Source organism: Rhinolophus ferrumequinum, chromosome 22 (assembly GCF_004115265.2).
Source record: "Rhinolophus ferrumequinum isolate MPI-CBG mRhiFer1 chromosome 22, mRhiFer1_v1.p, whole genome shotgun sequence".
Taxonomy (NCBI): Eukaryota; Metazoa; Chordata; class Mammalia; order Chiroptera; family Rhinolophidae; genus Rhinolophus; species Rhinolophus ferrumequinum.
Window position 1 is genome coordinate 47,914,181 of NC_046305.1, and position 23,050 is coordinate 47,937,230.

The 23,050-nt window shown below is 42.6% G+C and overlaps 1 protein-coding gene across 1 annotated transcript in view; it reads right to left on the bottom strand.

The window, feature by feature from the left end:
* SPAG17 (sperm associated antigen 17) overlaps positions 1 to 18,323 on the bottom strand; it is a 173,867-nt gene extending 155,544 nt beyond the window's left edge. The window contains exon 1 of the mRNA XM_033093220.1: positions 18,192 to 18,323. Within this exon, the coding sequence (XP_032949111.1) occupies positions 18,192 to 18,278 (87 nt within the window). The 5' untranslated portion in view covers positions 18,279 to 18,323. The remainder of the gene's footprint in view (positions 1 to 18,191) is intronic.
* Positions 18,324 to 23,050: the final 4,727 nt, after the last annotated feature.

A 23,050-nucleotide genomic window follows, 5' to 3' on the forward strand; every position in this document is an offset into this window, starting at 1 on the left:
TATTTTTCTTTCATCTGTGGCAGAGTCCCCAAATGTTATTTAGGCATTCCTATAGCTTACTGTCATTCTAAAAACCCTTCCGAAAACAGTAGCTTTTGGGCTCTGGGATTGAAGACTTGCTTCCATCTGTTAGTACAAAGAATCAGCTGGTAGGGTGCGTTGGCCCGGCAAGACCCAAGATGAGATTCCCACAATCCTCCCTCGGCACCGACCAGAGCTGGGTGAGCTCCGAGAACCAATGGCGGTCAGCACCTTTATCTGGAGACAACATATGAGCCCCAAGTAAAATCAGTGCAACCCTGAAAAGGTCATGTTTCGTTGAGTTATTTAACGCTGTGCAGATAGGCAAACCTGTACTTTATGTCAGTACTCTACTGAAAGGATAGCCTCTGGTTAAGTAGATTTATTGCCAAATGGACATGGATTTGTGAATGTCTTTCTCATACCCAGTTTTTTCCTTCAAAAGGAGTCTTGGATCTCCATCAGCAAAGGAGTGTTAGTATGGGCTGCTGGCCAGCAGAAGAAATATTTTTATTACATAGAACTGGCTGCCATAATTGCATTTGTTAAAAAGGAATTCTAACTGTAAAGTGAGTTGGAAATATAGGTTAAAAAATAGGAACACACTGTTATATAATCAACGAGAACAATACAAATGACCAGGATATGCACGTATTGAAAGCCTTTTACTGTCTTGACTAAACTAGTTCTTATTAGAGACGCTTTGCTAATCATAGTTTCCTCACAAGACTACCTTTGAATCCTCACTTACCTGCAGGGGAGATGACGTTCCAAGACCCCCAGTGGATGCCTGAAACCGCGGATAGTACCAAACGCTATGTATACAATGGATTTTCCTATATACCTGTGTGCCTGTGGTAAAGTTTAATTTACAAATTAGGCACAGTAAGAGATTAACAGCAATAGCTACTAATAAAAGAGAACAATTATAACTATAGACTGTAATACAAGTTACGTGAACGGCTCTGGGGCCATTATTACGTGAAATACGGGTCACTTGAACACAAGCATCGTGGTACTTCGACAGTCGATCTGATAACCTAGACGGCTACTAAGTGACTCACGGGCAGGCAGAGTACACAGCGTGGAGACGTTGGACAAGGGAAAGACTTACGTCTCGGGCAGGACGGACGGAGCGGGACAGCGCAAGATTTCATCACGCTACTCAGAATGGTGCGCGACTTGAAACTTAATGAATTGTTTATTTCGGGAGTTTTCCATTTAATATTTTTGGACTGTGGTTGCCTCTGGGTAACTGAAACCAAGGAAAGCAAAGCCACAGAGAAGGGGGGATTGCTGCAGTTCGACATATTATCATCTTGCTGTTGTTATAAGTACGCATTAGTTAGGAATTGGTTCCCATGGTCGTCACATTTCCTTACTAGACTGCAAGCTCTTTAGGTCAGAAATTATGTTTTATAGATGCGTTTGCACCTTATGGCGCCCGGTCGAGACTGGGACATAGAGCTGGGCTCTATATGCAAACATCTGTTGGTTGATATTTTAAAGCAACAGAGAATATGCTTGGACCCAGGATTTGACCCTGGTATTTATAAAGCGGTAGAATGTGGCACATCAGGAAAGTGTGCAGAGTACACAGTCCACAGCCCTGAAGTCCTTTAGGAGGAAAACAGACTGTATCTGGTCTAACGCGGCTGGTGGCTTGTACCTGGGGTCAGTGGCAGGAGTCTGGGGAGTGAGGCCTGCAGCCATCCTTCCGGGACGAATTTCCTGGGTGACTCAGACAAGGAAGCAAGATGCCAGGGGAAGGAGGCGGCTCTACCAGGCACAGGCACTGACTAGAAAACCATCCCTCCCCTCTCTTTCCTGCTTCCCACTTTCTCCCGTGTCCCCTCAGGGCGGACCTTGATGGCCTGCGCCCTCCTCCCTTCCACCTACTGCCGACAGGCTGCACATTTGATGATTCTCTTTCAAGGTGACTTTGAAATTCTTATAAGCTTCATTTCGTGGTGGATGAGTATCAGGGTGGGATGGGAAGAGGAGGACACAGAGAGGGGCCATGCATAAATGCTGGTCTGGGTCCACAATCTAGGGGGGTCCGCACTCGAGACCCGGCCCTGCCTGTGGCAGCAACAGCCCTGCCCGTCCACACACATCTCCTGACCTCCCTCTGGAGTGTGCTGGACCTTACCCTCCCGGCTCTGTCCTGGGAGGTTACATGGATATCTTGAAACAGGTCACGCTGGGAGTATTTAATTTATGGCAACGGCAACAGCTACAAGGCACCGCTCTCCCCCTGGAGAACAGGTTATTTCTTAAACACTTACAGCCGCCTGCGGCCCCCATCCCGGGAGCTCTGTGTGTCTGAGGCTGACTTAGAGATGATTCGGACTGAAAAGGCCAAGACTGTCTCTGAGAAAACACTGATGGCCCAGCACAGTAGAGGGTCCGTCTACTGGACCCTCACCCCGAATACACACGGTGCAGCAGTGAGCTCTGCGGATTGATGATTACGTGGCTGCTCATGCTGCGTCAGGTGTGACACAGCCCTAAGCACTCTCCTTCAAAATGGCTCTAAGGGAGCAGGTGACCAGACAAGAGCAGAGAGGCCACTGTGGGAGGAGCAGGGCCAACCCACTCCAAGGCTCTCCTTTCCTCCTGACCATCTCGGGGGTCTGCCTCCCCACTCAGGATCGGAGTGACGGGGCCATTGCCACGGGAGGTCCCCAAGCACCCCTTGCCCAAAGGTGACAAGGCTCCCTTATATGTTGGTGGCCCTTTGGAGAACCACAGGTCATTGTGGCACAATGATTAAGCGGCTGGGCTCAGGAGACAGACTGCCCGGATTCGAATCACAATGCACCAGCTGTGTGCCCTTGAGCAAGTTACTTAACTTCTCTGTGCCTCATGTGTAAATGAGAATAACTGACAGTACCTACATCTTGGCATTGTTTGAAGACTGAATGAGAAACCTACAGAAAGCCTTTCTGAGCACAGCACCTCGCAAAAGTCATAGTCAGCGGCATGGATATTATTTTTGGGGGGCCTCTGTTTTTGTTAGTCATTAGCACAAAGTTGGTTATTCCATACATGCTGCGTCATGTGTGGAGAGTTTATGGGTGAACCAAGAAAAAAAAAATCAGAGCGCCTATCAACCAGGTGCATCACGCAAAAGCAAATGTTCATTCGCACGACAGCCAATTCATAAAATCAGTTTCCCTTTGATGACAATGACCTTGTTAACTGATATGTTTCTAAAATATTTCAGGTCATTGGAAGAGAGGGCAAAAATCATGAACATAGGAAATTTAAAATTCTACAGGTATGTAGTCTTCAGAGCTGGGGGAGAGAATGTGAGAATGTGGCAGGGAGGAGTTTTAAGTCGTTTTGCAGCTGGTGCAGGTCTATCAGAGACATCCACCGTCACTGCCTGTGAAAAAGACTCCAATTAGAGCGAAATCAGAGGTGCAGAGGCTGTAAGGAGACGAAGAGCTCTGAGGAAGCCACGCCCGGGGACTGGGCAACAGACCGATTTTCGTGAGAGATGAGGACCTGCTTACTTGGCTCAAAAATAGAACAACGTGGATCAGATGCCTGGTATTTGGATTGCAAATATCAATCCGGTTAATTTTATGGCTCCAAATCTAAAATACAGATGTCAGGCAGGGCAACTTCTTAAAAACGAAAACCAAGTGAATGACATTTATTTTTGATAGAGAGCCTTAGTGCACCCCTCTTTCCAGATAAGGTGGGCTCCCTGGCCTGTTGCTATATTCTGGCTCCCCTGGGGCCCTCTACAGGCCTTTGCAGAATCCACCATCCCCGTCTTCTGGGTCGAATAAAATTTACCCGTATCACCTCCTATTCAGCTCAAGGCCTTAATAGTTGCCTGTAGTAACTGGATAAATACATATACCTCAAGGCTTTAGTGAAGCAAAAAAAACAAAAAAACCCAAAACTTTTAAAAGTATTTTTTTCCCTCTCTCCAAGCTATATGCGAAAGGAATCCCAGCGAATCCTGGACCAACTCAAAGGGATGGCCTGGTAACGGGGTATTTCAGGCAAGGGGCTGAGCCAGTGGAAAAGGCTCCCCTAGAATCATACCACCTAAACAACTTCCTGCTTTGCCCATGTACCTGGCATATGGTAGCATTCAATGTTTCTTAAACTTAGCAGCCAAAACCACACACTAAGGAGAATTTTTACACATGCTTAGTATGGGAACGCCAACAAAGTATGTGGCATTTCATCAGCTACACTCAGTACTTAGGAAGGAACCAGGTATCTGAATGTCTGAGCATTTGAATTAAAGAAAGGATGTATCCCTTTGGAGCTCAGACTATACGACTCTGTCTTGTATTCACTGATGAGAACTCAGCAGTCTCGAAGCATCTTGACTGTGCGTGCACACACTACCTGGCTGGTCTCCTTTGTCTTCATCAACATGACATGTGATCGCTAATTAACATTTTTGACGTTCTGGTGCAAAGCTGCAGCGCTCTGAATTGGTATCAAATTCTGCCTCCGAAGTTTTTTAGCCAAACGACCTTGGATCTATCTTTATGACTCAGTTTTCTCATTTATAAGAATGGATCTAAAAATACAACCTTCGAACAATTGTTGCAAGGCTCTAGTGAACAAATATATCTAGAGTCATTTTGTAAATGGAAAGCGCCATGCGAAGATAAAATGTTAATACGTGCAAAGGAAATACTCTAATTTCCCTTAGAAAGCTCTGCAACATGGGTTAAAAGAGGCGATTATTTCTGTAATTCTGCAGTTGGATAAGTCCCGAGAATATTCTTTGGACAGTTCGGCCTCTGAGCTTAGGCTGTTTGATTGTTTTCTTTCATTTTTCAGGGTCCTTGGCCCATCCCACCAATCTAGCACATAAGCCTAATTCGGTTTTGCTCCACGCATCAGAGAGTTTTAAGACAGCTATTAAAACACCACATGGAAAAGCTTTGCAGGGAATTCTACTCCACAGAGAAACCACAGAAACCACGACGCACCTTAACTATCTCCCCACCCCCACGAGTTGGCTAACATTACGGCTGCATTCTGTTAGTACAATCCAACCAGTTTTATTGCTTGGAGCAAAATCTGAGGTCCAAATGAACTTCAGAACATAAAAAGTAAGGCAAACCTCAAAAGGAAACAAGCTTCTTTGGGTTTTCAAACAAATATTACATATCAGAGGCATTCTTCTCACAGAGGAGACCCGGCAGAGCCGAGAGGAGTCCTGCTAATTGCTCCACAGAAGTAAAACTGGAATCGGGGACTCATCCAGAAGAAAGAAGAGCTCTTTTCATCATCAGGTATTAAAGCCTACAACCTTTCATCAACTCCTTCCTCAGACATGAGACCCTCTTGTGCCTTCTTCGAGTCCCTTCCGTGCCGAGTTACTACTTTCTACGTTAAAATTAAGATGTATTTTCAAGATGCAATAGTATCTCATCAGTAGTTACCCTGTTTGTAGCCCTTTTGTTTCTTTTCTATCTTCCTTTCTCTGATTTAAATGTCATTTCTCCACTATGAATGGTGGTGTAGTCCATGAATTTGTACAGCCTTGGCACTACTAGCTACGCAGAGGAAACGCAATAACCAATCAATACTCTTTCTAATGCACCATCCATCCCTGGTTCATTACATTTCAGGGACAACTCCTCTTCCTGCAGTTGACGCGACTGTCCTCACTTGTCGTTTGTTTACCACAAGGCCACTGATAAGAGTTTAATTTCTACATCCGTCTTGAGTGCAGAATACCCGAGGATTCTTCCAATTTCCCCAAATTCAATAAAACGTCCAAGAAATGCCAATATTTTGATAATCAAATTACTATCTCTGATATCTGGCAGCGGGACAAAAATTCTTTGTCTCATCTGTTCTAATTTTTAGGCCTAAAACTATAGTCTCCAAACGGGGAGGTGGGAAAGAACGGGCACCCAGGAATGATCCTGGGGCAGGGTCAGACCCTCTGGATACTCGAGTTTATATCCTGGTCGAAGGGAATGGTGGGACCTATTGGAACACTCACTGGGGGTGTCGCAGAAAACCTGAGAATGCACCTAGAGCAAGAAGTGTGGTAAGGGGATCTGTGCCCCTGCCTCAATTCAACAACAAAAAAAGGGGGGGAGCATTTTAAGTCAGCAAGCATTTATTACGTTACTGTGATTAAATGTATATGCTGTACCAGATGCTAACGGATACACAAAAATGACTAAAGGAGTTTGGAAGTGAGCAAACAATGCTTCTATTTCAAAATAAGCTCCTTAACGACCTTTTCCTGTGCAGGCCACTTACTAACATCAGTCCCTCTGACCAGCTCGTCAAGGGACTTTGGACACGATGCTCTCCAGAGCTGGTTCTGTACAGTGATCCCGACTTTTTCAGCTGTCCAGGGCCCAGGAGTTGTTCCAGGAAGGGAAGACGTAGCTAAGACCCCCAATCGACAAGTAAAGGGGAAACCGTATTGATCAAAAGTAATCAGTCCTGGTGGGACATGCATAGGTGCGCGTGCATAGGTGTCTGAGGCCGTTCCTGAGACGTTTTCCCTAGAATGCTTGTCGTTTTCTTCAGATTTTCTTTCAACTGTCACTGGTTTAGGGGAGGGTTTCTTAGGAGGCAGAGAGAAGGTGAGGTGGAGGAGAAGCAGGAGGGAAGGTGTCACTGCGGCGAGGGGAGGAGTGGCCTATGTCGTCAGAAGCCACTAGAAGGTTCCCAGTGACCTGAGCAAGAGCAGTTCCATTGGAGCGAAACTGCCTCCTGCTCCTTCTTTCAGTCCTGCAATCTTACACAGCCTCATAATTCATGTATCTCCTTTACAGTGTGAACCTCGGTTAAGGACCATGTGACAAAATATTCCACGTTAATGATTACGATAAATTTTAAGCCCTCGATCTGGTTATGGTGATTAATTTTCTCCAATTACACAGGTACACGGAGCCTATTTATTGGTTACATCAGGGCAGTAATTCATTATAATTATTCTTCTCCGATTGATTCCCTAATATAGCCCTTACAATAGCTCTTTCAATGGTCTAATGAAAAGCGCACTGGACTGAGTATAGAAAACCTGATTATTAGTCTTAATTCCAAACACATGGTCTTGGAAAAACACTCAAGTACTCAGAACCTAGACCATAGCAAAATAATACTTACAGCAGAGAGTCATTCATTCATTCACCCAATATTTACTGAGGAGTTACTATGTGCCAAACATTAAAACGGGCATCAGGAATAGAATGCATAAGCATATGTCATAATCGCTATCCTTAAACCAGCACCAGCCTGGGAAAGGAACTACACAAATAAGGGTGAAAACAGACTATAGGTAAAAGTATTTCATAGCCACAAAGCGCAGGGAACAGTATCCATTTCTACGATTGCGTTGTTCACCCTAATGTATTCGCTAATGGTTAATGTTTACTGTTTGGGTACCTATGTTACATGTGCTATGCTAGACACAGAAGACGTCAAGATGAACGAGATTAAGAGCAATTCAGGAAATGAACTCAATCTGCATATCTCAACGTGGACAGACTTTCAAAACATAATGCCGAATGAAAAAAAGACAAATTGCAGAACGGATAAGTATAATCCTGGAACCATTTGTGTACATTTTAGAAATCATACAGTAAACAAAACTATGTATTATTCACGGCTATAGATAACAGGTACATAGATGGGCTGAGAGGATATGCATAAAATTCATGACAGTGTTTTGCTTTTGGAAGGAAGAGAAACGAATGGAACGGGTTGGGGGTATGGACAAAGTGTTCTTCAAATATTTTTAAAAAAGAAAATTAGCCATGGTCAGGTTCTCATGCTGGCACAAATGTGCTTGTTATATTATCCTTTGTGTCTTTCTGCACTTAAAAGAGTACTGGAAAGCAGTCTCTGCTCTCAAAAGACCCGCAGTCTAGTAGGGGAGACAGACGTACAAACAGTCATAACGTCAGGTGACAGGCATTTTATTTTGGCCGCATCTCTCCCTGTGTCTTGGGCAAAGACTCATGGGCAGATGGCACTTCAATAGCAGTGGAAGGAATCCTGTGTCTGTGTCTCCTGCTCGTCCCTTCTCTATCCACACAGTGGCCTCACTGCCACCTCGGAAGCGCAAGGCTTTCTTGCTTAGGTTTTGTCCCCTTTCCACATTTTCATCCCCAAACCCCCTTCACCAATCTCCGGAACTTGCTCCTTTCCTCGGGCTGAGGAAGGAATGCTGATCCCTTCTCTTCTGTACTAGAGCACATGACCCACGTTTCTTCGACCTCTTTTACAATTTTGCTCCTTCAGCGCTCCCATCTTTCTCTCTCCAGTTTTCAACCCCTTCCCTCCTCTTTCCTCTCTATCCTATTCACACGTACATAGATATGTTCACTGAATTCCAGTCTCCCCACTAACCATTTCCCACCCCTGGATGAAGGCAGAAGGCTATTGGTTAGAAGGCTATTGGTGTTAGAAATTAAGGGAGGTGAAAAAGAAGGAACCGAAATAGAGAGGTAGAAGCAACAGGAATCACTGACCAATTTGAAATTAGACGAGAAGTTTCAAGGATGATTTCCAACTTCAATGAACAAGGTAGTACCAGTTCTGAACATATGAGTTTGACGAACATGTGGAACATCCATATGGAAACACATAGAAGAGTACTGATAATTATTATCAGTATAAATATTTCTATCAGCCTAGTGTCCTACATTCTTTCATACACTTTGATTTTCATCAATAAATACAGTAAATAATAAATACAGTAATACCATAACTGGTAACACTAATCACTAAGAGCTCCCTCCTCCTTCGCAAGCGCCTACCATTTCTCCATTCAGCAAGGCTATTTATTTGAGCCCCTCTATTCTATCTGCCAGGGGCTGGCCATATGTCATGATAAAGCCCTGTCCTCCGGGAGCTTACATTCACACGGAGAGGAACAGGCCATAATGAGATAAATGTAACGCAGAAGTCAGGAGCTGACTCAAGGTCCGAGGCTACGGGTTATGTGTAGTTGAAGCAGTTGGCCAGGGAAGGAGGTATCTGAACAGAATTCTAAGGGAAGGAAGGAAGTGACCACCTTGGGACAGGTCATTCTGGGCAGAGGGCACAGCAAGAGCAAAGGCTCTAAGTTGCCAACGTGCTTTCTGATGGATTTGAAGATGGACAAAAAGGCCAGCCTGGTCACAGAGGACGGACCGGGAGGGTGAGTCGCTGGAGCTACAAGACGAAGGCACAGTGGTTGGCAGAGGCGGCCACACAGGGTCGTAAAAGACCTAGAGACCTACAGGCCACGAGAGAGCATGTGGATTTGACTCCAAGTCTTTTGCATTCAAAGAACCACTCTGGCTGCTGTGTGGTGACAAGACTCGAGGGCAGCAAGAGTAGGAGAGAGGCTAAGTTCCAAAGCTCTTGAGAGACTCGTAGCTCAGGTAAGAGAGGGTGGTGGCCTGCATCAGGGTGTGGCAGGAGGGCGGTGCCAAGAGCATGGATTGGACATACCTTTCAAAGGCAGAACCAGCAGGATTTACTAACAATCGATCATGAGGTGCAGAAAACAAGGAAAAAGACAATGAATGCAACGATGTAGGCCCTAGGGACTCGCTGGGTGAGTGGTGACACCATGCAAGGGGAAGGGGAAGGGTTGGTGGAGAGCAGGGTGAAGGGAGGAAAAGGACTTTGGGTTTGGATGTGTGAAGTCTGAGACACGATATGTTAGATGCCATCACATCCTCTCCACAATCTTTTTAATATCTGCAAGGGTATGACTGCTGGCCCTGTGCTATGGATGTAAAACTAAGGCTTTGAGATGGTCTTCAGTTTGAGTTCTGATGACCAGTGGGGTCACGACGAATTCTGGAGCTCATGAAGAGAAAACGGGCCAGGAGGCTGAGATAGTAAAATGTAGTCAGGGAATATAACCCAGCAGAAGGCAACTCATGCGCCTGTCACTACGAGGTAGGTGCAGTGGCTTTGAGGGAGAGAATTAAAAATATGAACCTTTTGCTACCTTTCAGGGATGTGCAGAGATATAGTCGGTAACACTGAAATGGTCGGACCACGGGTCCAAGTCGGATAGCATTAAAGATAAGAATCACTGAGTCGTTTAGGAAGGAGAAATGTCAGCGAGGGCCAGAATGGTGTGAGTTGAGCTCTTCTTGGGAAGTTATGGTCAGGGTTTTAATGAGGAGCTGGACGGCATTCAGGCCAGGAAACTGTGTGGGTATAGTCAGCACTCCCCAGGAATAGCCTGGGGGTACCAGTGACCATTCGACTGGAGTGAAGGGAGATAAAGATGGATGAGCAGCAAAAGGCCAAGTTAGGCCGGGCCGTGAAAGCCAGGCAGAACATCCTGGATTTTGTCCTTGGGTAAATGGGGGCCGATGGTGGTTTCTACAGCTAGCACTGAAACATGGTCAGCATTCACCATTTCTTAGCTAACATTTTCCTCAGGTGTTGCCAAACTTATATTGGCAACGCTTGCATTTTACTTATATTTAATATTTTTCATTTGCAATAAAAATGATCACATATAACATCTAGGTAGATATTTTGACATGCTAATTCCCTTTGGTTCCAGGCTCATTCAAATAATACACTTTTGTCCAAAAAGAGAAATTATAATGTGAGGTTATGAAAAGTCCATTTCCCTCTTAACATTCTTCCTAGCGACTCAGCTGTTTTCATTGGCTTTTATTAAAACAACCTTTGTGTGAACTGGCAATTTGTTTTGTAAATATCAATGAAAGCATATTTCAGAAAATATAGTAATAAAAACCAACTCAATTTCAGAAATATGCTTGCTGCCAGACATCAGTCTTCAGCTCGTATTATAAGTATTTCCAGTAAGTCTTAAATACACATTAACATGAGAAATAGCTTACTGTTTAAGATCAAAAAAGCTGAAAAATCCTTCACTGCCTCTCAAAAATGGTTCAAGGGTTCTGTCCAATAAAATGCATTTCCCTTTTTGATAAACTGCATTTATAATCGTTTAAGCACTTCAATGCAAATGAACATTTTCCCCCTAAAAACCTACTTAGACTCAGTTTATCATCATCCTAGTATCTATATACTGTACACCTTTATTTCAGAGGTTTGGGATATTAACATTTGAGCAATACCCGTCTTGAACCCTTATCCGGTTTCCAAACCTTTAGAAGAATTATAAGTTTCGTTCAAGAACTCCAGGGAAACTCTTTGACTGTTTTGCAAGTGTGTACAATTCAGCTGCTGGCACTAAGCTATGAATGTTTACTAACAGAAAAATATTATCCTCGACTGAAGTATAAGAAGAAGGAGAGACTGCTAACTATTTTAAAGAACTTTCCCTCGAATGCCTCCGGTTGGCAGATAAACTACCTCTGAGAAGGCTAAATGGTGTCTGCATAGTTCTTTCCAGGGCTATGCCCCAGTCAGCCAATGTGTCAGTCCCTTCATCTCCTCTCGGAAAACGTCCCCTCGCTCTAAGTACCTGTCCTGGTTTCCGCAATATATACAGCTTTCTTCATATGTCAGTCAGGGAATTCATTTCATATATAGTTTCAGGGTGCTACCACGTGCCTGCATGGAAGCCTGCTTGCGAGTATGGAGTAGATACAAGGAGCCGGAGGTGTGATTTTGCTGTGAAGTAGCTCATATTACACTGCTGCCCTACAGAACATGAAATAATAGCACGCAATTCAAGGCATTCTGCCACCAAGTACGAGGCTGCAAGATGAATGTGAGGGGAGATACATGCGGGTTAGGCGAGTTAGCAAAGCTCACTGCAAGACACGGATTAGGAGCCCCCACCCCCCAAAATGGGTGTGACGAGGCGAGGGAAGGTGGAAGTTCATTTCAAGCAGGGAGACTAATGAGTGAAAGAGCAGGATGGGGGATGAAAGTCACTTACTAAAGGATTATTAGATGCCAGGTGCTAGAGAAATAGTTATGAAATGAAAGAAACATCATTTCATCTTTACAGCAAGCCTGTGAGGTGGATATTATTATCTCTCCCTGACAAAAGGAGACGACAGCTCAGACAAGATGAGAAAGTTCCTCTAGGTCCTATTTCAGCATCAGGAGCCACTACGTAAGTCCGCCCGGTCCCAGAACTGGACTTGCTCTAGCAACTCGCTGCCTTCTCCGTGCGTCTACACTGCGGCGAGGAGACTGTTAGTCTGTAGCGATTCGATTGGATGGCAAGATGGGACCGGGTTAAAGGGGGCTGAAGCAGCCAGGATGATTCGATTTGGAGATGACAGACGGCCCCTGGTAGTCTTGGAGCTGGGTGTGAACATGGTGTGAAGCAGTGTTTAGGAAAAGACAAATTGGCAATAGGTTTGATACACAGGAAGAGGTGGTTCTATAGTGAATAGGGGTAAGGGGGGGGGCTTGCAAAATTTCGGGGAGCAAATGATGCAGGCCTGGGCTAGAATGAAGGCATGGGAATGGAGAAGAGGAAACAAAGGAAAAATCAAGGGGAACTCGAGGCAGGCTGAATCATAAGGCTCATGGCTCACAAATAAGCTTCAGCAACTGTGAAAATTATAATGCCATCGACAGAATCTAGAAAGTTGAGAGACAGAGGTGGTGTAAGACTTTGCCGAGCCAAGTTTTGGCAGCCATGACCAGAAAATGAAGTGGACTTCCAGGTAGCAGAAGAGGTCATTTTTCTGAACTGTTTTTGGAGACAGGAAAATAATTTTTTCCTAATCAAGACACCCCGATAGTTCTATTTTTCTACTTAAATGATCTCAGGCAGAAGCCAGAGAGTCGAGTATGAAAAGAAAATGCTATCGTCTGTCTCTCGTCTAAATGTTGTTTATGAAAGAGGATGAGAGATAAAGGATGAAGTTTCATTTCAGGTAAAATAAGTATACTTCCCATACTTATTTACTGGTTTTAAGTAACACTTTGCTCTCAAATTTAAGAACTAATCAAACGTTTCAATGGACATTCCTTAAATAACTTGTTTTACTCCAATAATATTTACCTCATAACCGTGTTTTGGGGTTTGACAGACGATCAAATACATAAAACTTTGTTTTGAATTGCAAGGCTTATATAAAATGCTATGATTATCATATCATAACTTAATAGTTCTGTTTAGAAGGGAGGAAGAACTAGTGAATAAACAAACCTACAATCTGGTCCCTTGTGTACTGTATCACCACATGTTTTTGGACCAGACCTTAAATGGTTGGATCCTCAGTTTTATAAAAGGGGTGGGTGAGCCCAGATACCCTGCAAATCTCCACCCCCGAGGGAGTGCTGTAAAGGACAGCATGCCATGTGTGGCATCAATCTGTCTTTGATGCAAATGTTATTACATATTTGAAAAAGAGGAAACAGACATTGAGAATGAAAATATAGAAATTGGAAGCGAGACCTCATGAGTTTCAGGAAGGACCTCAATACATTATAGCAGCTTTTTACAATATTTAAAAGTATGTGGATATTTACATTAAAGAAGAATTGAAGGCTTAACGAAGAAATAAATAGTATCCAGTCCCTTACGTTGGGGGTTAGGGATCTGAAATCGTCATTACAAAATGAAATTAGTGAATTGGAATAGTGAAGCTGATGGGGTTAAGAGCTGTGTGGTCGCCACGAACTTTTCTTTTCTTTTCTTTTTTTTTTAGTGTTTTCTGTGGTGGGTCACAGTAAGCAAATGGAATAATCGCTATGCAATAGTTGGTCTCACAAGTTACGGCTGCCATTTTGCTATGCATGAAAAAACAAGTGAAAAGAAATAACCATCCTCAGATAATGTGAAAAAATGAAAGTATTTAACAATTAAAATTATCAAAACCTCACCCCAAATTCCACCTGTGTTATAATGAAATCCACCTAAATAAACTTTTGGAGAACGCTGGAATTCTGGAGATGACTTTTGGGAGCAAAAGTCCGTAATATCTTAAAGACGGAAAAAAAAAGAAGGATTTGTCTGTGGCTTTTGAATATTCTCTATGCTGATATCAAGCTGTCACTTAACACAGATAACACTGTGAGGTTACCCCCCGCCCACCGACTCCACCCTCCGTGTTGACACAAAAGCTCTGACCATAACACAAAATCCCAATTGAAATATATATATAGCTCAGTCACTTTGAAGCCATGTGACATCATACCTAGAGATAAGCCTTGAACAATATATAAGCTCCTAGAGGGAATAGCTATGCTGTTTAAACAATTCTGAAAAAAAAAATGTTTTAAGTGATCATGAACAAAGCTTCTACTAATCTCCACTGTCCCAGCATCACCTACTATCTACAGACTTGGAAGAAATGGAAAAATCACAACTGATTACAAAATCTCTTAGACCAGAGTGACGTCAGCAAGATGGCAGACGAGGAAGCTCCAGTCCCTATGTCCCCTATGAAACATTAAAAACACAACAAGAGCCTGACTGAAATAACTTTACAGGAGTTTTGAAACCAGCCAAAGACCTAAGGCAACCAAGTGAATACCCAATCACGAAAAAGCCACATTCACTACCGTTGGAAAATTTTTGTCCCTTTTCCTCTCCTTTGCCCCATTCAGTGGACAGTCTTTTCAACAACTGGTGCTGGGAAAACTGGATACTCACAGGCAAAACTAAGTTTGAACCCTTACTTCACACCATTTACAAAAATTAACTCAAAATGTACCAAAGATGTACTGTAAATGTAAAGTATAAGACTGTAAAACTCTTAGAATAAAACATAGGGGAAAAGCTTCGTGACAGTGGGTTTGGCAAAGATTTCTTGGGTAGGACAAATGCACAGGCAACAAAAGAAAAAACAGATAAGTTAAACTTAATCCAAATTAAAAATTTTATACATCAAAGGATACTGCCAATGGAGTGAAAAGGGAACCAACCCATGGAATAGCAAATATTTGCAAATCCTACCAGAGTGACATAGCACGATGGCAGACTAGGAAGCTCCAGACCCTCTGTTCTCCACAGAAACATCAGAAAAACACAATGGCCAAGAGTTGAAAGCAACCCAAGTGTCCAGCGATGGATGATTAATGAATAAATAAAAGGTGGTCCATACATAAAAGGGAATATTATACAGCCTTAAAAACAAAAAAATCCTAGTACAAACTACTATGAATACATGTATGAATACATACATGAATAAACCTTCAGGGCATTATGCTGTGTGAAATAAGCCAGTTACAAGACGACGAATACTGTATGATTCCACTTCCATGAGGTAGCCAGAGGAATCAAATTCATACATAAAAAGTAGAATGGTGATTGACAGGGGCTGGGGGACGGAGGTATGGGGCATTATTTAACGGGTACAGTTTCACTCGGGGTAAGTGAAAGAATTCTGGGGATGGACGGTGATGATGGTTGTACAACAATGTAAATGTACTTAATGTCACTGAACGGTACGCTTAAAAATGGCTAAAATGGTATTCTATAATATTATGTAAATTTTACCACAGTAAAAAAATCTTAGGCCCAAATGTCTCCAGAGAGCACTTTCTGTCACTGAGTGCTTAGGCTGACGCCTCTTGCTCTCACTGTGCCTGACAGAGGCTGCTCTGAAAATGGCATGAAAAGATTTTAATCTCCATGATACCAAACAAGCATCTTTAATCTCCTTATGCTGCTGGAGATCATGTCACATAGGTAATCTTCTGTACCTAAATATCTTCTTCTTATGTAATTGGAGGTGTGATATTTCACGTATATTAATAAGCTAACGGTTTTAATAGATGGATAGCCAAGTTAGCCACTGACCATTTGATTGACAGAATTAATATAGGACCTGTGTGCACACAGAAGCCGTCTACCCTACATTTTTCTCTCTTTCGATTTAAATGTGCCAGATTTATTTAAGGCACATATGGGTCTCCCTACCTGAAATAATAATTCCCTTCGTTCTACCTGCTCAAATTCTACCCATTCCTGAAGCCCAGCTAAAGGAACTATTTTATAAAGCATTTCCTGACTCTCCCAGCTCACATTCCTCTCCTAACCGCTAGTCTCTATCTAGTCAGTTAGTGCTCAGTAAGAGACTGCCTTGTCTTATTTGCTATTATTGTATGTTTCAGAATCAACTAAAATGTACTAAAACATTGACAAGTATTCCAGCCTGAACGGACAGACCGAAATAGTGATACGAGGAAAATTCACTAAAATAGAACTGTGAACTTGTTTCTTCTCTTTAAAGTTTAGTACAGCTCTGTGTGAACATGAGTTTAAAACCATTGTTGACTTGGATTACTTAATCAATTAATTCTAAAAACAGGCTTATGGGAGATTGGGAGGTGGACCTCCCTCTCTCCCACCCGTCCCCTACACACACACACACACACACACACAAACACACAGTCATCCACACATACTGGAGCACAAATTTGCACATGAGAAGCAACTGCACGGAAAGAAACTCTCTGGGAACTGAAGCAACAACATTCTATGTGCAAAGCACTTTGCTAAGCGCCATGAATAAGGAATTCATATATCTCCAGACATTTTTAACCCAAATTCAGTCTATTACATTGGTGGTTAGGGCATGCCTCCGGGCCCTGGACTGCTAGGTGAACCTGGGAATTTTCCTCTTGGATCAGACATGAAACCAAAATGAGAAAATAATATAAGAGGAGGTGGAGGGCAGTTGTCTACCTCTTGTGATAAAAAAAAAAACACCCATGTCTTCCAACAAACTGAAGAAGTTCACTCTTTGTAGTTGAAACTACTATTACTTCGAGTTCAAATTCTTTCTGTTCATATATAAGATTTATTGAAATTATATTGTTTGAGTAGGAGCAAGAAAGCTGAATATTATTTCAGGTTTGCAAGTCATAAGGAAAAATAGTGCCTTTCGGTTTTCCATTCAACTAGGAAAATTATAGCTTCATACTTGCAACACTAAAGCTGGTGCAGTGTCAGCACCTCCATCAAACTCTGTTGTTCAGCAGTTTATAACTCAAGCAGAAATGTTCACTCCCAGCCCACACTTGGCCGACACAAACTCAGAGAAAATGGAGAGATATGATTTTGGCTAGTGCTGACTTATAAAAGTAAGAAAGAGGGTGCCTTTACAGAGCATTTTGGAAAACATCTTTGAGAAGTTGAGACTAGAACAGGGAATTACTGCGTTGCCACCCTTCATTCCTAAAGTTACAGAAATACCCCCAAATGACATGATGTCATGTCAGCATCAACATTATCTTAACTATTTTCATACAATTCTTCCTCAGGTAGAATTCCGTATCAGACAGAATTACAGTTCAGAGAGAAACACAATTATAGTGGGAAATAAGGACAGGGAGGTAGAAGTTTTTCATGAGGGCATCAGAAGTCTTTAGCTATATTTTTCCTTTAAGTATGAACTCTCTAGTGCACTGTACACACACACACACACACACACACACACACAATTAAAAAAACATTTTTTTTCTAGTTCGCAAATTAGGTGAGAACGGCAGGCTGAATCACCTTTGTCCTTCCTAATGTTATCTTGGTCTTAGAAGCAACTTAATGCTGGAGGGTGTTTCCAGTGGCAGGTGACAAGAGCTACTGGACTGCCCAGCTCACTGGAGGAGCGTGGGCGCAACGTGAAGTCACATGGCAGGTGCTTATGGATTGCCTGGTGCCTCTGTGGCATTGTATGGATGAGCCTAGCAGCGCACCCGTCGCGACTCTGATCTCCTAGAGTACCTTCAAACTACATCACAGCTGTGATATTTTGGCATCCGACACAACACAAGAAAGTCATCCTTCCCATCTGCAGAAGGCACACTTGTATCAAATACGTTATCATCTTAGGTCTGCTTTCACCCAGCATTCACCGAAACCTTACTGTGGGCCAGAGTCCAGGTGATTCGATGGGATTTCTGCCCTTCAGGAGATGTCAGGAGGAAGTGGACAGCTCATAAAGACAACTCCAGGACAACTGTGGAGTGACATCTGAGCGACTTCCCTGACAAAGATCGGACACGCCAGAGCGATACCTCTTCTTTTCCCCACCAGGCACCTTTCAACACCGTTTGAAATCGCACTGACTCCCCGGGCGTCCCCTTTCTTTTTTCCTTAAAGCTCACTCTGTAAAGCACACCCTGCGGATGGGATGCTGGGTCGTTTTTCCAGCGGAATGACCAGCCCTGGGACGGCGGCAAGTTTTCGGTGTGGGGAGCGGTTGCGTCTGGAAGGAAGGGAGAGCTTGCTGCATTCCCCGGAGAGTCTGGCCGGGCGTCGGCAGGGAGGGCTTACGGGGCTCCGAGCTCACCTGATTGAAGGGTGCAGCGATGAGGGACGGTTCCCATATCTTGGAACCGGTGTTCGTCGTCCCGCCTTTCTCTTTCTTGGGTGCCATGCAAAGGACGGGCAGCACTGGCCTCTAAAGTGGGCGCAGGCCCAGACAAAGCGTCCCCGCTGCCATGGGAACTGAAGCCACGCCCAGTTCCTGACCGAATTCCGCTCCCCACCCCCAGACCTCTTTTCAATCCTCAGGTCAACCGCTCCGTCGCCATAGCAACCGAGTTTCCCAGCGCGCCGCAACTCGGGGGCGGGACTCCCTGTCCCGTGGGTTGAATCTTAGGGTTTTGCAGCAGGACTGTACCTATGGAGGAGGGGACGAGGCGGGCCTCGAGCTGGTCAGGCTACTTGATTCACCTGAGCCCCTTCTCATAGCTTTTGTCATCCGAGGTCTTGTCTACAAACCCAAAACTCCTGCAATCTCGTCCACGACTCTTCCACCAACATTTCTTCCTTCCTGGGTAATGGAGTATGGGGAACTCATCCCTCTGGAGACAACGGCCCATGCCATCTTCTCATCCACTCACACCTGCCCCAAATGCTTCCTACCTGAAGCCACATTTATCTTCTCGACACAGGTCCAATCGTCCTCCACGAGATCCTTCATATAGCTGTGGAGGGGATTCCCTGCCTAATCAGATCCAGTTCTTGTAAACCGTGCTGTACTAGTGAGTAGAGTCATTCTTTTCCCCTTTTTCCCATCTGGCCCTCGCCAGTATCTAAAATAGCCTGGTCAGAAGAGACCCCAAAATAGCAATGGTCGTAATAATAATAATACTAGTAACAGCAGCACTTGTTTCTTGAGCACTGGTTACATCTCGTACATAGTTATTTCTTAAACATTCTGAAACAACCTTCTTCCAAGTCCCACAGGGTATGACCAAGGGCACCAGGATTAGACTGCAGGATTATCTGAATCCCAAATCCAGTGTGCTTAACCTCTACACTACTACCTACCACAGTTTCAGACCTGCCAAAATGAGAGATGCCCCTTTGGGGACTAGACAAACTTCTATGTACTTTTTATTGCAATGAGGACAGCCGGGGCAGAGCTCAACCCAGAGTGTTTTGTTCTCTTTAGTCCACGTCAATGGCAGTGGTTCCCTGTTCCCCTACCCCATGCTTTAATTATCCCAATGGGCCAGGGATGGCTGCAGTGATGCATGCGACCGAATCCTAACATCACTCGGCACAACCTGCCAGGTCAGCTTCCACAGAGGAGAGGTGTTCTGACCCCTTTTATTGCTTTGTCTGAGGAAGAAACTGTGTATGGTGAGGACAGTGATATACAGTCACTACTTTATTTGGCGGTGGGTTTAAAGATGATGTTTCTTTTCAACTCTTGTTGATAATTCAGACCAATGAAGGAAAAGGTTCTCTTCCTGCCCTAATTCTTCAATACAGTTTTTAAAACAAGAAAAACATAATTTCTAGAAACACTCTTTTATACAAGAAATTTGCAACAAAAGTCAACTTTTCATTTCTTGTTGTACTACGTATGCTTTATATTCTGGGAGGGAATAGATCCTTGCATCCTCATCCATAGGTCACATCTCAAAGCCCTCTCTTCTTGTCATGAGAATGAAATATCTGATGCATGGTGATGCCAGAGGGATCATACCAGAAAGAGGTTTTCCTGAGTGTCTCCATAGCAACCACCTAGCTTCAGCACCCTAGAATTTTCTCCAAGATTTTGTTCTTCTCTAAAATGCTCTTTACAAGATGAAAATGGTCTTTGGATATGGCTTGAATTTAAAGATTAATCTCTTTACAAAAAAAATATCTAAGCAATCATTGATTACATCATTCTGAATTTTGATCATAATTTTTCTCATAGGTTTAAACTGTTTGGGGAAAAAAGTCCCACATTTTTATTAGAAAAGCAGTAAAAAATTTGTTGGCTTTCCAGTTATGTTTTACAAAAAATTTAAATGTTTATGTATGTCATGTTACTAACTTTCTTCTTGAACGTGAATGTACATTTCAAAAAAAACATATTACGTACAGTCAGTTTAGCCAAATCACTAGCAGGTGATTAATAAAATAGGTTGGAGATAAGAAAGAGAAGCAAAGAAGAAAAAATAGAATAAGGAGAAAAAAGTAAAATTAAGTGTTATTTTAAATTGCAGAGAAAGTGCCCGCTAGTCATGTCTTAGAATGACAGTGGTCCAACCCCAATTTTGGTAACCATAAAATGTTCATGACATTCATTATGGCAAAAACTAACTGTTCATTAAACATTTCCTTTTCTTTCCTCCTGCTATGAGAGTCAGACATTTTTCAGCCTGCTTCATCCATAGATGTGAACATGTGACTGAGTTCTAGCCAATGGGACGTGAGCAGAATGCTATATCCCCATATCCCAGCCCGGCCCACAAAAACATCTCCCATACACTGTTCATGCTGTTCTCCGATCCACCCAGATATTGGGGTGACACTGACAGCCTTGAATCTATGAATGATTGCTGTGGCACGGTGGCCCCTTTCCCATGAGCTTCATCCTGCTTTCTGTTCCAAAGGCATTTGCTTGGGAATGTTAAGTGGATGAGAAATAAACTTCTATTTTCTTAAGCTGCTGCAATACTGGAGTTTGTTACAGCAGCTAGAGTTACCCTAACTCCTGCAAAATTTTTTATTATTTTCATTTGAGGATTAGCTGAATAAATCGGAGAAAACAAGCTTGTTACTTTCAAGTAGGCAGAACTCAAAGCTGGATACTGTGAGAGGAATACAGATCTAACCCCAGCTGTTGAGTCTTCTGGTAGACTGTATGTAGTATGAGCCAACTGATGGTTACTGGGCCTGCTTAGACAGCACATTCTTTCACTTCTTTATTAAGTAAATGAATCTCTACTCTAAAGGTGTGCTTTGCATATTAAATACCATAAACTAGTCTGCTTATGTCACATACGCTAATGAAAATTTCTGCCCATTTTTCAGAAAATGAACCAACAAGGTCCATCACCTAGACATCTGTACACACAAATTATAATTTAGCAAATGATGTCAAGGAATAGAACATTTTAAAAGCCAAAAATAAAGATTTCAGGATGGAAGAATATGTTTCCAGGCTAATCTTTTATAGTTTCCTTCGTAAAATCCTACCAGAATAAATTCCAGTATAGAAGGTCTTCAAAAATTGATTTAGAGAACTTAAAATAAAGGTTTTATTACAGAATGTTTTTTTGCATAGTTTTGGCCTTTTTCATTATTCTAGGGAAAGTGGTACTCCTGATAATTTATGATACAAAATGGGAAGACATTATACAGTAACCAAATTTATAGGGAGTTTCATCATAGAATTGGTCTGTTTAATTTCAGAAAAATAGGTGTGAATGACAATGTTCATAGTTTTAAGAAGCTAGAGCCACTCAGCTAGAAAGGGACCCTGCCTAGAAAAAAAAAAAAAAGGCATTACCATCTGTCATACATTTATGTTTTTTTTGGTATAATAAATTGTTTCCCCCACTAAATATAAGTTGAAACTTTATAAGCATATACTTTACTACATAAATTTTCCCATATGTCAGTGGCTAAACAAAACTATACTATTTGGAGAATTTTCTTTCACATTGGCAGGCTTACTCCTGGTTTGTTCGATTTAGTTTTTCCAGTAAGATTTTGCATTTAATATTGTTTAGCTCAGCACGGATTGTCTACTTTTAGGGATGTGCTGTTTCTTTAGAATACTATGATTACTGAGTATGTGATTTTTTCAAGCTTATACTTTGATCTTACAGTGTTCAGCGAACACTTATTCAGGTGTGATGTCTGAGGCATTGTTTCTCATACCTGCAAGCGTCTAACCAGCTCTTGATGCATCCAGATTTCTACTGTTGTTAGGTCACAGCAGGAGCTAGGGACTGATTCACTTCTAGGCCATGATTTCAGGTATTCAAAGTACATTCAGATGCAGCAATCTGCTTGCCTTCGGCTAAGAAGGCCTCACAGATGTCTCCTGATATCTCAGACTGGCATCCTACCTCTCAGAACACCTTTCACTATGTGTTTGTGTTATTTACCAGCATGATCTCTGTGCTTTTAAACCTTCAACATAGAATGTTATTACGCACTGTCCTTGAGTTTTTATTGTGTGTGATGCAGAGGGCTTGATCTCTTTCAGCTACAACGTCCAAGACATATGGAGAATATTACACCTGCATTCTATGGTCAGCATTAGCTCCCTACTCAGTTGTGAGTGCAATTTAAAGTGTTGACTTTAATCTTTAAAGCCCCTCATTGTTTAGAATCCAGTTACTCCAGATATCACATCTCTCCCTATGCATCATCGTGGCAATTAAAATCAGCTGCAGGACTTGCGTTCATAATCCCACGTGAATTGTGGGGAGCCTGGGAGTATATCACTTTCTAAAGAAGAACTTCCCTAAGAATCCTCTGTTTCTGTCAATGATAAAAGCAATAGTCAGAGTTTATAGTTTTGGCCTTGAATGTCCTGTCATATGCCTGTAGGTCTCTGGAACCATTATTAAGTGCTGCTGATTTAATTTTTATGTTATTTTATGTTATTTGTGGCCAAGAATTGAGAATACCAAATCCACTTTTTAATGAATCAGAAAAATAACAGTTGTATATTTTAAAAATAGAAAAAGCTAAAATTCATCTGTTTCATATTTGTTAGTGTGGGAGCTTTGACTCTAGTATTCTCTCACTCAAGTTTTTCTTTGAATCTAATTTTAAATGTCTTCAGTGAAGGGATTTGCTGTAAATCCTTTGGGGACTATTTCAAAATCCGTAACTCATGGTAAGTCATTTCTCTAAATGCTTAGCTAAATGTTTGATTTTTAATGTTTTATCAGATGTCTGTTACTT